Source organism: Motacilla alba, chromosome 12 (genome assembly GCF_015832195.1).
Source record: "Motacilla alba alba isolate MOTALB_02 chromosome 12, Motacilla_alba_V1.0_pri, whole genome shotgun sequence".
Classification (NCBI taxonomy): domain Eukaryota; kingdom Metazoa; phylum Chordata; class Aves; order Passeriformes; family Motacillidae; genus Motacilla; species Motacilla alba.
In genome coordinates this window covers 9172597-9188252 of record NC_052027.1, presented here as the reverse complement: position 1 = coordinate 9188252, position 15656 = coordinate 9172597, and the positions used below count along the sequence as shown (strand labels likewise).

Here is a 15656-nt window from a genome sequence, read left to right as displayed (position 1 = left end):
ACCTCACCCCCAGCTCTTCTCCCCAGATCTCCCAGGGAAGTCTGGCATCACTCAAACTCCATTAAGGATTGCCTGGTTTGGGGTGGGAAGTACCCCGGATGTATGTCACTGGTGCTGAACTGGGATAAATCCACATTCCTGGTTAGTTCCTAGAAACATGCTCTGCCAGCCCTAGCCTGCCTGCCCACCCCCTGGGTTCTCTCTGAATCTGCCCACTCTGCAGCCGGGACCCTCTGCCCAGCTGATGCAACAGAAGCACCATTGTTCACGGTTTGCGATCTGGATCCAGTTTGTGCTGCGGGGCTGTCAGTGCTCTGACCCAGCACTAATGCTGGTGGGACCGTGGCCCTGGGCGGACAGCAGCTCCGGTGCCTGCTGGAGCTCATTCCTCGAGAAGGGAAGTGGTTAAGTAATTCTCTTCTCATTAAGGATGTTCGGGAAAGTGCTGGCTGCCTGCTGCGTGCACGGAAGTCGGTCCAAGCAGGGCTGGCCACGCGTGAGAGGCTGCCCCTGGAGCTCAGGGGCTCTGCCGAGGATGGGCAGGGGCGGGGGGGCTCTGTGCTGCTGCAAGAGTGCCCTGATCACTGCTGAAAGGTGCTGGGGGAGCGAGGCTGTGGGCACCCGAGGAAGCGGGGGATGCTCGGCAGCGTTGAGGCGCTGGTGACGGAGGGCAGAGCTGCTGGCAGATCTCCGGCCAGTGGAGCTGCCCCCGGACAGGCCACCTCTCCGGGCAGACCTGGGCCACCCCCACGCGTTCAGCTCTGGGGCACAGGAAAGGATTGCAGCTTGGCATGGGAAGTTAGAGCAGCCTTCAGGGAGATGCCTGGACATGGACTGGGATACCTCTCTCGTCCCTCACATCCCACGGAGAATCCCTCCCTCCCACTTTGCTTTTCAAGGCCAGAGATCCTGTTACAGTTGCCTTTATCAGGCCTCTTTGGATCTCCTCAGAGCAGATGAGGTTTGCTTGGCAAGATCCCGTGACACAGACGCTGGCCAGTGCTAGTGGCTCTTTGTCAGCTCATCTCCTGCCAGCTCTCCCAGCTCAGAAGGTGGTAGTGGTGCCTGACCACCAGCCTGCACTGCTGGACCCTCGCCGGGCACAGCCTGGCCCCTCCTCCGGCCTTCCAGGTGCCGTGCGTGGCTGTGGGGAGCTGGTAGTGCGCTGCACACAGCACCTCTTGTCCTGCTGAGGTGCCTGGCTGTCTCAGGGTGTCCCCGGGGGCGTGGGTTTTGGCATCCCTATGGCTGAGAGCTGCTTCTTTGTCTGCCCATGACCTTGCTTGGCGGCGGGTGGCCAGAGCGTGGCCTTGGCGTGGAGAGCACACGGCTTCTCTTCCTTCCTTTGCCCTCGGCCTTGGCTAATAAAAGGCACTATCCCTGCGTGACCGTGAGGGCTCTGTGCAACCTGGCCCTGGTGCACAGCCGTGCTCCCTGCAGGGCTCCGGGGCTGCCGGCTCAGCACCCGGCCCGGCCGGACCAGAGGATCCCCGACAGCACCGAGCAGCACAGGGTGAGTGGGGCATGGCGGTGCCCGCAGTGCCGGCACTGGGCATGAACAGGATCCATCTGGCACGGTGCCGGGGTAGTGCAGTGCAGGGCTCCTGGTACCGCTGCTACAGACGTGCCCTGAGGAGGCACAGACGGGCCCGTGCAGTGCTGGGCGAGTCCCAGCCAGGCTGCCTGTCTCAGCAGCCCCACGTGCTGCTCAACCGGGCACAACAGCCCTGTGGGAATGCTGTGCCTTCTCCCGGCCAGCCTAGGCACAGGACACTGCGGTGTCACACGTGGGCCACCGACAGCGTGTACCTTTCTCTGCCTCACCTTGGCTAAAGCTCGGTGCGGGCAGGTCCCTCCCCTCGCCTGGCACGGCTGCCGGAGGAGGAGACAGGCACCGGCCGCCCTCCTCCAGGAACAGCAGCTGAGACCAGCCCGAGCCCAGCCCGAGTCCTGCTGGCCTCCGACTCCGCAGCCCACCCGGCCACCAGCCACCCGCCCAGCACGCCAGGCTCCCACGGGCGCAGGTAGGAGCCAGTGCGCCGTAGGGGAGATCCTGGGCACGGCACAGCTCTGGGGCATGGCACAGCCCTTGGCACACGGCACAGCCCCATGGCACGGGCTGGGTGCTGGCAACTAGAATGAGGCAGCACACAAGGAAGGAGCTGTGGGGTCCCTTGGCAGCGACAGGCTGGGTACCCCCACTCCTGCCATGCGCTTCCTGCGGCTGACGTGTGCCGGACTTTGCCCAGGGAGCTGTACAGTGGGGAGGGACAGGTACCTTGGGAGGGACGTTCCCATCCGGCAGCATCGTCGCCGTGCCCGGGCGAGTTCCTGGTAGAGCAGATGCCCTGCACGGCTCCACCCTACAGCGTAGCCGTGCAGGTGCCTTCGCTACGGGCCATCCCCACCTGAGGCGAAGAATGATGCAGTGACCCCTGTGTAGCTGCACTCGCCGGCTCCCGAAGCACCAGGCACCCATCCCGCCATGCTGCCCCCCACGCCCCACCGCCAGCGGCGGCAGGCACGTTCCTGCCGCGCCGTGCCGGGAGCCCGGGGAACGCGGTGCCTCTGGCTCGCCAGCCCACGAGGCGCCCTTTTGTTCGCCGGCGGGGCCCACCGTGCCGCCTGGGGGCCGGGGCGTGCCCGGGCTGCCGACGCCTGGCCGGCCTTGCCTCCGCGGGCGGGCGGGCGGCGGGGGCCTCCAGGCAGAAGGAATCGGCAGTGACATTCCCGTAGCCTGGAGACCGCCGTCCCTTTCAGCGGGCAGCCCATTTGAATAAGAATCGTACACGGGGAAGGGGGGCCACCGGCCGCCATCCCATCGCTGCCCTTGGCCCGGCTCATTTCTGCGCGCCCAGCCCAGGGGCAGCGGGTCCCCCGCCGCCCTCGCCCCCGGCCTTGGTCCCGCCGGACGCCGCAGGACGCCAGGTACAGGGGGTTCGCGGGGCTCGGGGACCCTCGTGCCAGCACGTGGCTCTGCACCACCTTGCCTGTCGCCCTGGCATGGCTTCGAGCGGGGCGGGTGCCAGAACGGAGTCGCGGCTCCCCCCTCTGCCCCGAGCCCCCTTGCCCTGGGCTGGCTCCGTGCGGGGGACAGGAGAGATGTGTTTGGGCAGAGCCGGGACCAGGCTTTGATCCAGCGCTTGTGAGGCTGGGAGCGGGAAGTACCGGGAGAGAAGGAAACACAAAAGACAGTTCCAACCTAAATTTAACAGTGGGACTCTGGCCAGAGTCAGGGACGCCCTTGCCCAGCCGGCTCCAGCGTTCCTGGCGCCCCTCCCAAGCTGGCCCTGGCCCGGTGCTGGTACCCCCCAGGGACACTAGTGACTCTCAAAAGGATAGATGCATTCTGAGACAGGCAGGATGCGGCATGGCACAGTTCATGCCAGCTCTGGTGGGGCGTAGCATGGCTGTGTGCCTGAATGTGTGTGTGACAGTGCCCCAGAGCTGCTCAGGTGGACACTGCATGTCATCCCAGAGGACTTTCAGACCCAACTGCCCCAAATGACCCTGATTCCTCGTGTTGTCCCTGGAAAGCACCATCTTGCCAGTTGGTGGGGGTGCATCCTGGACTGCACAGTCGTGCTAGAGCCAGGAGAGGACAGGCACCAGCTGATCTGCACCCCATGTCATACCCTGTGCCCTATCACAGTGCCATCTCCATGTTCCACCAGGCAGATCCCGTGGTTGCCCATGGACCTCTTGGCGCTTGCCTTCCTCCTGGGTAAGTGTTGGCCTTGTGGGCACCCTGCATACCCACGGTGCTGGGATCTCTGGTGGTTCAGGGACCCCAGTCTGGGTGGAGGGTGCTGGGCAGCAGAGGTGGTGGCAATGGCAGAGCTCCCTGCCTGGCAGCACCCATAGCCTGACTGACACAAAATCCAGCGGGGAATCCAGGCTGCACTAAGCCCTGTCGGGATTAGCGAGCGCCTGACCTGGCTCCTGACTCCCCGCGGCACTTCTCGGCACCCTGGGGCTGCCCGGGCCCCCAGGAGCACGGGCAGCCCAGCCCCCCACTCACCCTGCTCCCTGCCCCGGTCACGAGGCTGCGGCGCTGCTGCCAGCACTTTTCCGGATCATGGAGCTTCATGCTGCATCAGTGGGTCAGGATGCAGGGATGGGACGGGATGGGATGGCTGGGGGTGGAGTGAGTGCATGGGGGAGCAGGGGGTGCCCAGGCGCCCCAGCACAGACCCCAGCCTGTGCCCTCATGCTCTCTGCAGTCGGGGGACTGGTGGCAGGGGGCTGGCAGGAGCCTGACCTGAGCCACGGCTGCGCCCGCGGCAGCTGCTACCCAGCCACTGGGAACCTGCTGGTGGGGCGAGCCACCCGCCTGAGTGCCACCTCCACCTGTGGGCTGGATGGGCCCCAGGAGTACTGCATCGTCAGCCACCTCCAGGTGAGCCCACCCAGCCCCAGAACAGCTCCAGCACAGACCCACTCAGCCAGGCACTAGTGCAGCTTCCAGTCACCCATCCCTGATGGTGCCACTCCCTGGCACAGGACTCGGAGAAATGTTTCACCTGTGACTCACGTGACCCATCCCTGCCTGAGAGCCACCGCATCGAGAATGTCATTTACCCGAGCAGCCCCCACGACAAACGGACCTGGTGGCAGTCGGAGAACGGTGAGGTCAGGGTGGCAGTGGAGTTGCCCCAGATGCATGTGCAGTGGGGCTGCATGGCTATGGGGGTCTCCCCCAGCCTCAGCCATCTCTGTCTCTCTCTGTCTCCCAGGTGTGGAGCATGTCAGCATCCGCCTGGACCTGGAGGGCGAGTTCCACTTCACCCACCTCATCATGAAGTTTAAAGTGGGTCCTCGCACATGGATGCTTGGGATGGGATGGAATGGGATGGGACAGGATGGATCTGGAGGGGCTGTGGGTCTGGTCCCAATCTCATCTGGATGTCCTGCAGACCTTCCGCCCCGCGGCCATGCTGGTGGAGCGCTCAGCCGACTTTGGGCGCACCTGGAAGGTGTACCGCTACTTCGCCTACAACTGCTCCAAGCTCTTCCCTGGAATCCCCAGCCATCCCCTGGGGCTTGTGGATGAGGTGCTGTGTGACCAGCGCTACTCTGAGATCGAGCCGTCCAGCCATGGGGAGGTGTGTGGGGATAGGGTGGTGCAGAGCAGGGCCAGGGGTCTGGGTGGAATGGGATCACCCATTCCTTCCTTCTCACAGGTCATCTTCAAGGTGCTGGACCCCTCCATCCCCGTAGCAGATCCCTACAGCCCAGACATCCAGGGTATGTCGCTGGGCATGTGGGGGATGCGGGGCTGGCTGGCGTCAAGGCAGGTGCTAACAGTGACACGCCCCCAGACCTGCTTCGTGTCACCAACCTGCGGGTGAACCTCACCAAGCTGCACACGCTGGGGGACAACCTGCTGGACTCACGGCGGGAGGTGCTGCACAAGTACTACTACGCTGTGGATGAACTGGTGCTGCGCGGGAGCTGCTTCTGCCACGGCCACGCTGCCCACTGTGCCCCAGCACCGGGTGCCCCGACACCCTCTGTCCCCGGCATGGTGAGGCACACGCACCCACCAGCACGGCACGGTGCCCCATGGGACCTGGCAGCCACACTGAGCTGGGTGCTCCCCGCAGATCCACGGGCGCTGTGTGTGTGAGCACCACACGCAGGGGCTGAACTGCGAGCGCTGCGAGGATTTCTACCAGGACCTGCCCTGGCGCCCGGCCGAGGGCTCCAGCACCAACGCCTGTCGCCGTGAGTGCCAGGGCTGTCAGGCTGTGCTGTGCCGGGGGTTTTGGGGTGCTGCAGGCTGTACTTGGGGAGATTTGCAGTTGTGGTGCTGCATATCAGAGTAAGGGGAATCCAGGCTGGGGAGGTTCGGCGCTTGGGGTGATGCCTGCCTGGTGTGGGCTGTGGGGCCACATGCCACGCTGTGGTGCTGTCCCTGCAGGCTGTGACTGCAACGAGCACTCACGGCGGTGCCACTTTGACATGGCCGTGTTCCTGGCCACGGGCAACACCAGTGGGGGTGTGTGTGATGACTGCCAGCACAACACCATGGGCCGCCACTGCCACCTCTGCAAGCCCTTCTACTACCGGCATCCTCGCTCTGACATCCGGTCCCCCACTGCCTGTGCCCGTGAGTGTCTTGAGACCCCAGCTCCACAGCTTGTCCCGGCCCTGCGGCTCCTGGTGCCACCTGCCCCAGCCTCACAGCTCCTGGTGCCAGCAGCCAGAGCTACTGATGATTCTCTCTCTTGGCAGCGTGTGATTGTGACCCAGCGGGCTCGCTGGATGGAGGCGCCTGTGACGGGCACACGGACGTGGCGCTGGGCATGATTGCGGGGCAGTGCCGCTGCAAGGAGAACGTGGCCGGTCCCCGCTGTGACCGCTGCCGGCACGGCGCCTACGGCCTCAGCCATGGCGACCCACAGGGCTGTCAGCGTGAGCTGGGAGCCAGGGATGGCATGGGAGAAGGGATGGGGATGGGGGGATGATGGAGGGGTAGGGAGGAAGGGATGAAACTGGGGGGATGGGGAATGAAGGGATGTTGATGGTGGAATGGGGACAGGATGGATGAGGATGGAAATATCTGGGATGGAGGGACGGAGATGGAAGGATGTAGGATGGAGGGATGTGGCATAGTTGTATGAGAATGGATGGAGGGATGGTGATGGAGGGATGGATATGGGATGGTAAAGGAGGGCCATGAAGCATGTGGGCTGTAGTCCCACTGGCACTCCCTCACATGTGCACGTGTGGGGGCAGCATGCAGGTGTGACCCGCGGGGTACGGTGGCAGGCAGCTCCCCGTGTGACCCCATCAGTGGGGACTGCTACTGCAAACGCTTCGTGGCTGGCCGCTCCTGCAGCCAATGTGTGGTGAGTGCCCCAGCCTGTGGGGGACTGTCCCCAACCCCATGGCAACCCCCAGGGCTGGGTTGGCCCCACACCTGCCCTATGTGTCCCCTCCTCACTGCAGCCCGAGTTCTGGGGTCTGAGCTACGACCTGGGGGGCTGCCGGCCCTGCGCCTGCGACTTCGGGGGAGCCTACAACAACCGGTGGGGCCCAGCACAGCTATCGGAGGGGCAGAGTGGGGGCGAGAGTGGGCACAGGGCTGGGAGTCACACATGGCGGGAGAGAGGGATGGGGACAAGACTGGGGAGATATGGGGGCTGGGTTGGAGGGAGAAAGAGAGGGATCTCTATCCCCAGAGATGGAGGGATGGGGACAGAGATGGAAGTAGGGATGGATGAAGACACAGGCAGATGGAAGGACAGATGAAAGGACAGGATGGTCACCCCCAGGTGCTCCATGGAAGATGGGGCATGTCCCTGCCGTCCCCACATCATGGGGCGGCAGTGTGACCAGGTACAGCCCGGCTTCTTCTGTGCCCCCCTCGACTACTACACCTATGAGGCTGAGCAAGCCACCGGCCATGGCCACAGCCACCCTCAGCTCCCGGTGAGTCTCCTTGGGGGTCACTGTGCTTGTGCATGGCTGTGACTGTGCACCATGCTCCATGCATAGCTGCCGCTGTGCTCTATGCATGGCTGTGTCCCTGTCCTGCATGTGGCTGTCACCATGCCCTGTGCACGGCTGTCCTTGTGCACGGCTGTCCCTGTGCATGGCCACCGTCCCCTGACCCCATCCCTGCAGGGTGCCATTCGGGTGGAGGTGCCCCAGGACTGCCTGGAGTATGACACCAGGGAGCCGGCGGGGCGGAAGGGACGCTCACGGCATCAGCACAGCCCCCTCCGTGCTCCCCAGCCCCCTGTCCTCTCGCGCCGCAGCCGCCAGCAGCCCCCCAAGGTGAGGTGGTAGGAGAGGGCACAGTGAGGCACTGTAGGGCAGAAGAGGCTGGGGGTAGAGCCAGGGCCAAACTGTGCCGCTGCCCTGCCCAGCCGGATGTGGAGGAGGTGGTGCGGGACAGTGCCGGGCGCATGGTGACGTGGACAGGCTTGGGGTTTGCCCGGGTGCGGGATGGGGCTGGCCTGACCTTCCGCGTGGACAACGTGCCCTACCCCATGGACTACGAGCTGCTGCTGCGCTACGAGCCCGAGGTGAGCACGGCCACAGCCACAGCCACGGCTGCAGTGTGTGTGGCACAGCACAGCCCTGACGCTGCCTTGCTGTCACCGCAGTCAGCCGAGGACTGGGAGGCCGTGGTCAGCGTCAGCTCCCAGGTGCTGCCCACCAGCTCTCGCTGTGGGAACCTGCTGCCCTCCGAGCAGATGTACCGCGAGAGTCTGCCCCACAGCCAGAGGTGCAATGGGATGGGCTGGGGTGGGCTGGGGATGGGAACGAGGGAGGTGGTTGGGTCCTTCTGCTGTCCTTTTGCTGTCTCCACGGCCCTGCTGTGCCCATGCAACGCCTGACTGTGTACAGGTACGTGCTGCTGTCCCGGCCCTTCTGCTTCGAGCCCAGCACCCCTTACGAGGTGACCATGCGGCTTCAGCGGGCTGGTGTCACTCAGCGCCACCCTGGTGCCTTCATCCTCATTGACTCGGTGAGAGGGGTCCCACTGCCCCTTGTGCCTGAGGCTTGGCAGGGGTGGGATCATGGGCAGGGACATGAAACCAGAGGCTGGAGTGGGAAGTGACCCCCCTCTGGGGATGTACGTGGGGTCAGGATGGGGATGAGATGGGATGAGATAGGGTGGGATGGAGATGGGGATGAGATGCAGATGGGGATGGGATGGGGATGGGAATGGGGAAGTAGATGAAGGGGAAGGGAATATCAATGAGACTGTGGATTTAGATAGAGTTGGGGTTGGCATAGGGATGTCAGTGTGGAAGGGGATAAGAAAGCTTCTGGGGATGGCAATTTATATGGGAATATCAGTGGGGTTGGGGATGTCAATGGAGCTGGGGCTGTTGATGGAGCTGGGGTAGTTGGGACTACCAGCAGCATTGGGACTGTCCTGGAGCACATGGATTCAGCCTAGTGGTAGGTGCCACAGTGGAGGCTGGCTACGCCCCCCCTGCCCCATCTCCTCTTCCCCCAGTTGGTGCTCCTGCCACGGGTGTCAGAGTTGCCAGGGTTCCATGGGGCAGAGGCAGCAGCGCGCCAGGAGGAGCTGGAGCGCTACCAGTGCCTGGAGGTGTTCCGCATGGCCCCCCCTCATCCCCTGGCCGAGGCCTGTGCCCGCCTGGTCTGCAGCGTCTCAGCCCTGATGCACGGCGGGGCACTGCGTGAGTGGGGAGCCCGCAGGATGGGACCGGCGAGCTGGCAGGGGTGGAGCCCTGCCGGGGCAGTGGGTCAGGATATGCCCATGCCCATGGCATGCTGGGCAGGAGAGCAGTGGCAGGGCATGGGCAGGGCAGGTGTGGGCAGGTGCAGAAAAGGCAGCCCTGGCCCCATGCTGGTCCTGCTCCCGCAGCCTGCCAGTGCGACCCACAGGGCTCCCGCAGCAGCGAGTGCCAGGTCCAGGGCGGGCAGTGCGAGTGCAAGCCCCACGTCGTCGGCCGACGCTGCGACCACTGTGCCCCAGGCAGCTTCGGCTTTGGGCCCCTGGGATGCAGCCGTGAGTACTCGGATCTTTGTCTGCCAGGATTTGCTGTCTCTTCTGTCTGTCCAGCCATCAGCGCCCTCTTCACTGCCCTGTTCACTTGTCTGTCTGTCCATCTGTCTGTACATATGTCCATCTCAGCCCTGCTGTCCTGCAGCCCATGGGTTCAGTTACAGTTATCCATCCATCCATCCATCCATCCATCCATCCATCCATCCATCCATCCATCCATCCATCCGTCCCTCCATCCATCCATCCACATGAGCCCCCTGTGAACACTGTGCTGTCCTGCACTCTCTCCTCTGTCTGTCCACCCATGCTTTTGTGGACCTGTGTGTCCACATGAGCCCTTCTGTGCCACAGCCCATGGAGTGAGCATGTTCTGGGCGCTGATCCCCTGCCTGTCTGTCTGTCTGTCTGTCCATCCCTGTGTCCTTGCACCCATGTGCCTGACCTGAGTTGTGCCGCCCTGCAGCCTGCACCTGCTCCCCAGAGGGCTCAGTGTCCCAGCTGTGTGACAAGGTGAGCGGGCAGTGCCGGTGCCAGCCCGGCACCGTGGGCCGGCAGTGTGACCAGTGCCAGCCCGGCCACTGGGGCTTCCCTGCGTGCCGGCCCTGCCAGTGCAACGGGCACGCCGAGGAGTGCGACCCCCGGACGGGCGCCTGCCTGCGCTGCCGTGACCACACGAGCGGCCGGCATTGCGAGAGGTGAGCCAGGGCCAAGAGGAGGCAATGGCGTGGCACGGTGTGGTGTGGTGTGGTGTGGTGTAGTGTGTGGTGTGTGGTGTGTGGCGTGGCATGGTGTGGCGTGGTGTAGAATGGGGTTGATACAGTGGAGTAGGACAGGTTGAGATATGATGGTATGGGATATGTTGGAATGGTGGGATGGGTTGAAATGGGCTGGCATAGATGTGATGGGATGGGGTGGAATAGGATGGGATGGCATGGTGTGAGATGGGATAGATATGATGGGATGGAATGGGATGGGATGGGATGGATGAGATTGAGATGGAATGGGATGGATACAATTGGCTAGGATAGGGTGAGATATGATGGTATGGGATACAATGGAATGGGATGGGATGGTGGGATGGTATATAATGGATCGGAGGGACCCACTGGGTCCCCCCTCGTCCTTTCAGGTGCCAGGATGGTTACTATGGGAACCCTGTGCTGGGCTCGGGGCAGCAGTGCCGGCCCTGCCCCTGCCCCGGCTACCCTGGCACGCGGCATTACCACGGGAGCGCCTGCCATGCGGACGATGAGACTCACCACATCGTCTGCCTCTGCGCCCCCGGATACGCGGGTGAGGGGCAGAGCGGGCCCAGGGCAGCAGGGACCCCCTGCACTGGGGCTGCGGGACCCCAGCACCCAGACCCCCCCTCTCCGCAGGGCCCCGCTGTGACCGCTGCTCCCCTGGTTACTTTGGGGCTCCGGAGATGGAGGGGGGGGAGTGCCGGCCCTGCCAGTGCAACAACAACATCGACACCAGCGACCCAGAGGGCTGCGACCCCCGCACGGGACAGTGCCTGCGCTGCCTGTACCACACCGCTGGGCCCCACTGTGCCCACTGCCAGCCGGGCTACTACGGCAATGCCCTGCAGCGCAGCTGCCGGCGTGAGCGGGGCAGGGGGGCTACGGGGCTGGGCTGCACGGGGCTTTGGAATGGGGGGGTGAAGTGATGCAAGGGGTCAAGGCAAGGACGAGGAGTGGGGCTGTGGTTAGGTGTGGGGTGATTTGGGTTGGGGAAGGGAGAATTTTGGGGTGTTGCGGGGCTAGGGTTCAGGGCCAGGAGAGGTTTGGGGCTGTTAGAAGGGGCATGGGGCTGTGCCTGGGTTGGGGCTGGGCAGGGGACACGGATCGAGGTTGGTGGGGGTGTTGGGATCAGGGGTGTTGGGGCTGTGCAGGAGTTTGAGGCCAGGCTGACCGGGGGGCACTGGGGTCAGGCAGACTTGGGGTGCTCAGTTCAGAAGCACACTGCCTGGGCAGCGGGTATGGGCTGAGCCCCATGTGGCCACCCACCCTCCTGCAGGCTGTGGCTGTGACCCACGGGGTACACTGGCCTCCCACTGCACCGATGGCACCTGCGACTGTGACCGTGGCACAGGAGCCTGTGCCTGCCGGCCCAACGTCGTGGGCAAGAGCTGTGACCGCTGCGCACCCCACTTCTGGAGCCTGGGGGGGCCAAGGGGCTGTGAGCCCTGTGGCTGCCACCCCACACACGCCCTGCACCCTGCCTGTGACACAGTGAGTCCCCTGGCACCCTGGTACAGCTCCACCGCCCTCCCGGGGCATAGTGAGCTGCACAGTGAGCATGGCACTGTCGCTGCAGGTGACAGGGCAGTGCCAGTGCCGGCCTGGCTTCGGGGGTCGTGTCTGTTCCCAGTGCCAGGAGCACCACTGGGGAGACCCCGAGCGGGAGTGCCGAGGTGGGAGCACATCCCAGGGACTGGAGGAGCAGGGGCTCTGGGGACGGGGGATATGGGGGAACTCTGGGTGCATAGTGAGACTCTAGGGAAATAGGGGCCCTGGGGACATGGTGGGAAACTCTGAACATGGGACGCTAAGGAGACAGTGGGACACTGGGGACACAAAGGCCTCAGGAGATCTTGGGAACGTGGTGAGCACTGTGGGTGTGGCAGACCTTGGGAAAACAGTGGGATGCTGGGGATGTGGTGGAACATTGAGGACATGGTATGTCTCTGGGGACATGCAGGACTCTGGGGACCCAGTACTTGGTGGAACTGTGGGGACAATAGAAGATGCTGGGGATAGATTGGATTCTGGAGACACAGGGAAATATGGAGGAATGTTGGGAGATGGTGGCAGTCTGGGGTCATGGGGCTCCATGGGAAGGCTGGGATACACCGCCAACTGTCTCCGCAGCCTGTGAGTGTGAGCCGCTGGGTGCTGAGAGCCCACAGTGCGAGCAGGACAACGGGCAGTGCCGCTGCCGGCTGGGATTCGGGGGGCTGCGCTGTGACCGCTGCCAGCGGGGCTACCAGGAGCCCTTTCCCCACTGCTCGCCCTGCCACCCTTGCTTTGGGCGCTGGGACCTGGCTGTGGGCAGCCTGCGGGAAGGGCTGCAGCGCCTTGGGGCAGAGGTGCAGGCACTGAGGGAGGGGGGCTCTGCACTCCCACTCAGCCCCCGTCGCCTGCGGGAGCTGGAGGAGGCTCTGGTGCACGTGGAACAGCTGCTGAGAGAGGGGCACAGCCCTGGTGGTCCCCTCCTCAGTGGACTGCCCAGGCAGCTGGGTGGCATCAGGCAAGTGTGCATGTAGGGCTGGGGTGGAGGGACCCCCCCCCCCCCTTTGTCCCCGCCCAAAAGTTTGAAGCCATCCTCCCTACCCAAAGGATGGAGCTGGACAACTTTGGGAAGCACCTCCAAGAGTTGGAGCAACATCTAGACCAGCTGGCGCAGGCGGACATGCAGCACCATGACCGGCTAGCTGAGCTGAGCCACAAGCTGGGAGGTCTCAACCGAACCACCTCCCACCTTCAAATCCTCCTTGGCACTGTAGCGGCAGCCAGATTCAGCGGTAAGAGCAACCAGCAAGGTCTGGGTTTGGTGGCAGCCATCCTGGCCAAAGCCTGACACCCGCGCCCGCAGAGTCTTACCGCAGCATCCTGGCGTCGATGGAGGCCTCGCGGCAGGCGGAGGTGGTGGCCAATGGCACAGCTGGCGAGCTAAGTAGGGCACAGATGACGCAGCGGGCGACTGAGCGGGCGCTGCAGCAGCGGGGCGATGCTTTCCGCCGTGGCACAGCCGCAGCCCGGAAATCCTTGCGGGAGACACAAAAACGGGTGATGGGACTCAACATTGCCAGGATCAATGAGAAGGTGAGAGCAGGACTGGCAGAAGTGGCGTGGGCATCACCCGCCATGTAGTGTTGGGCCACCATTTCCACCATTGGCATTATCACAGATTTGCGGGGCACCCGGAGACCAGAGCTGCAGGCACGCGTCTTGCGGAGGAGCCTTGTGCCGAGACAGCACGGGGACAAGGCATTGTGGTGGCACTGGGTGTGCAGGGGCACTGCCTATCTCAGCTCGAGCCCTGAGCAGTGCTCATAATGCCTCACAGCAGCTGGAGGTGGCATTAGGGCAGCTGGGTGTTGTGGCACAGAAGGTAGGGGTGGTTGCTCCATGGCACTTTCTGGGGTCCCCTTAGCATGTCCTGTTTGTGCCCTTTCCATGCCACTTTACATGACCCTCTTCTGTGTCCTGTTTTTTCCCTTTCCATGCCCCCAAGCATGTTAGCTCTCTTGTGCCACTTGTGTGCGTGCCCCCTTGGGCCACTGCTGTACCCTCTGTTTCCCTTGCACCCCCCTTGCATGCTCCTTCGCAGGCTCACATCTTGTCCCCTCGTACCCCCTGCTCATCCCCAATGCCCCCTCCCGGGTCTGCCCTGTGCCCCCTGCTTAGCCAGGTGCCCCTCAGATGCAGGAGGTGCAGGAGCTGGCACGGGGGGCACGCAGCAGGGCAGAGGAGGCGCTGGGGCGCTCTCAGGCCGCCCGCAGCCGTGCAGAGAAGGCGACGGCGCAGCTGCGGGACTTCATCCGCCGAATCAAGGCCTTCCTGGCAGGTACTGACAGCCCTGGGTGGGCACATGGGCATGGCAGGACTCAGCGAGCCCACTCTGAGCCCACCCTGCTCCCCTGTCCCCGCAGAGGAGGGAGCTGACCCAGGCAGCATCGAGCTGGTGGCCCGGCAGGTGCTGAACATCTCCCTGCCCAGCAGCCCTGGACAGATCCAGGAGCTGCTGTGGCAGATGCGGGAGAGCATCAGCCAGCTAGAGGGGGTGGACGCAGTTCTCAACAGCACAGCGGAGGGGCTGGCTGTGGCACGGGATCTGCTGGCACAGGGACAGGAGGCCAGGCAAGTGGTGGGGGCATGCTGGGGCAGGCAGGGGATAGGGTCAGTCCCCCTGCAGTGGCAGGGCTGGAGCTGCCTGTGCTGCTGCAGGGACCGAGCAGAAGGCATAAGGGATGAGCTGGCGGGGACACAGCAGGCACTGGAGGTGGCACGGACACAGGCGATGACAGCAGGGAGCACCCTGCAGAGCGCCAGGGATGCCATCCAGGTGGCTGCGAACAAAGCCAGGGAGGTGAGGAGCACGGCTCGGGGAGTGGAGCTGGTACCACTGGGAGTAACGGGACCAGTGCTGTGGAGAGCAAGACCGATGCCTTGGGCACATTATGCGTAGGGAGGCTGGCACTGGGGAAATGTGGCTGGCATTGGGCATTGGCCAGGGCAGTGGGGCTGGCACCGTGGGCGTGGTGGTTGCTGTGCCTGCTGCAGCCGGTGTCCATACCTGCCAGGCGGAGCGCAGGCTGCAGGCGCTGGACAGGAAGGAGTCGCAGGCGCAGAGGCGGCTGCGGGAGCTGGCACAGCGCATCACCACCCTGCAGGAGCGCGGCCGGGACGCTCGCCACATGGCCCAGCAAGCCAAGGACGGGGCACAGCGTGCCACCACCACCTCGGGGACGCTTAGCCAGGTGAGCTCCATCCCTGCCTGGTTATGCATGCCACCAAGCAGGTACTGGGTGCTGCAGGTGCTCAGCCTCACCGTGCTCTTGTGCTGCCAGGACCTGGCCCAGGTAACACAGCGTTACGTGGTGCTGAAGAACCGGGTGGGCACGCTGGACAGGGTGTCTGGTGGGGCCCTGCAGCGTGTGTCGCAGCTGATGGCAGAGGCCCAAGACCTCCTAGATAAGGCCAGCAACAGCAAGAGGAAGCTGGAAGGTGAGAGGGAGCACATGGTGGGGTACATCTCCTGCCACCTCCCCATACATCTCCCTGTGTCCCCCTGGGCCTGTCCCACCGGGTGTCCCGACGCTGATCCAGGACACGGTGGGAGGCTACACTGTGACCATGTTGCCGGTCCTGCAGACCTGGAGCAGCGCTTTGGGGCCAACGAACGGACGATGGCGGCAAAGGTGACACGACTGCAGGCTTTGGAGCGGCAGGTCACCGGGCTGTTGCAGGAGATCCGGGAGAGGGCCAACGCTTACGCCACCTGCTAGGGACCACTGGCGGGACCGGGGGCCGGTCCTGCCCGGCCGCCCCGCAGATCCCCGAGCCCGGGAGTCCCGTCCGCTCTGCAGGTGCCTTTAGTGTGGGCGCGCCTGCAAATAAAGCCGTAAACTGCGTGTGCCTGTGTCCGATGCCTT

At 64.2% G+C, this 15656-nt stretch overlaps 1 protein-coding gene across 9 annotated transcripts; it reads left to right on the top strand.

Moving 5' to 3' along the window:
• The first annotated feature begins 3 nt into the window (after nt 1-3).
• LOC119705853 (laminin subunit beta-1-like) lies at nt 4-15635 on the top strand. Of its 9 annotated transcripts, none has more exons than XM_038148637.1 (36): nt 4-1513; nt 1913-2024; nt 3653-3724; nt 4224-4399; nt 4504-4627; nt 4737-4810; nt 4917-5105; nt 5184-5247; nt 5322-5527; nt 5607-5727; nt 5924-6112; nt 6238-6417; nt 6742-6854; nt 6955-7034; nt 7281-7437; nt 7633-7785; nt 7878-8036; nt 8118-8239; nt 8362-8482; nt 8981-9167; nt 9356-9499; nt 9960-10191; nt 10626-10789; nt 10876-11100; nt 11516-11730; nt 11816-11912; nt 12370-12748; nt 12838-13022; nt 13094-13323; nt 13409-13612; nt 13924-14068; nt 14154-14361; nt 14449-14590; nt 14805-14981; nt 15072-15228; nt 15376-15635. In XM_038148637.1, exons 1-36 carry the CDS (start codon nt 1274-1276, stop codon nt 15507-15509), a joined length of 5877 nt encoding a protein of 1958 aa, XP_038004565.1. In that variant the 5' UTR covers nt 4-1273; the 3' UTR covers nt 15510-15635. The 9 variants fall into 9 exon arrangements, with proteins under 9 accessions (XP_038004565.1, XP_038004564.1, XP_038004566.1 ...); XM_038148636.1 differs by having other exon boundaries at nt 1850-2024; XM_038148640.1 differs by having other exon boundaries at nt 1500-1513; nt 3675-3724.
• Nucleotides 15636-15656: the final 21 nt, after the last annotated feature.

Excerpts from the sequence above, each read along its gene's own strand:
- LOC119705853 (XM_038148636.1), top strand. The coding sequence starts at position 1,274 with ATGACCTTGCTTGGCGGCGGGTGGCCAGAGCGTGGCCTTGGCGTGGAG. Across the intron at positions 7,035-7,280 it reads GGGGGAGCCTACAACAACCG|GTGCTCCATGGAAGATGGGG; the intron begins GTGGGGCCCAGC and ends GGTCACCCCCAG. Across the intron at positions 11,913-12,369 it reads CCCCGAGCGGGAGTGCCGAG|CCTGTGAGTGTGAGCCGCTG; the intron begins GTGGGAGCACAT and ends CTGTCTCCGCAG.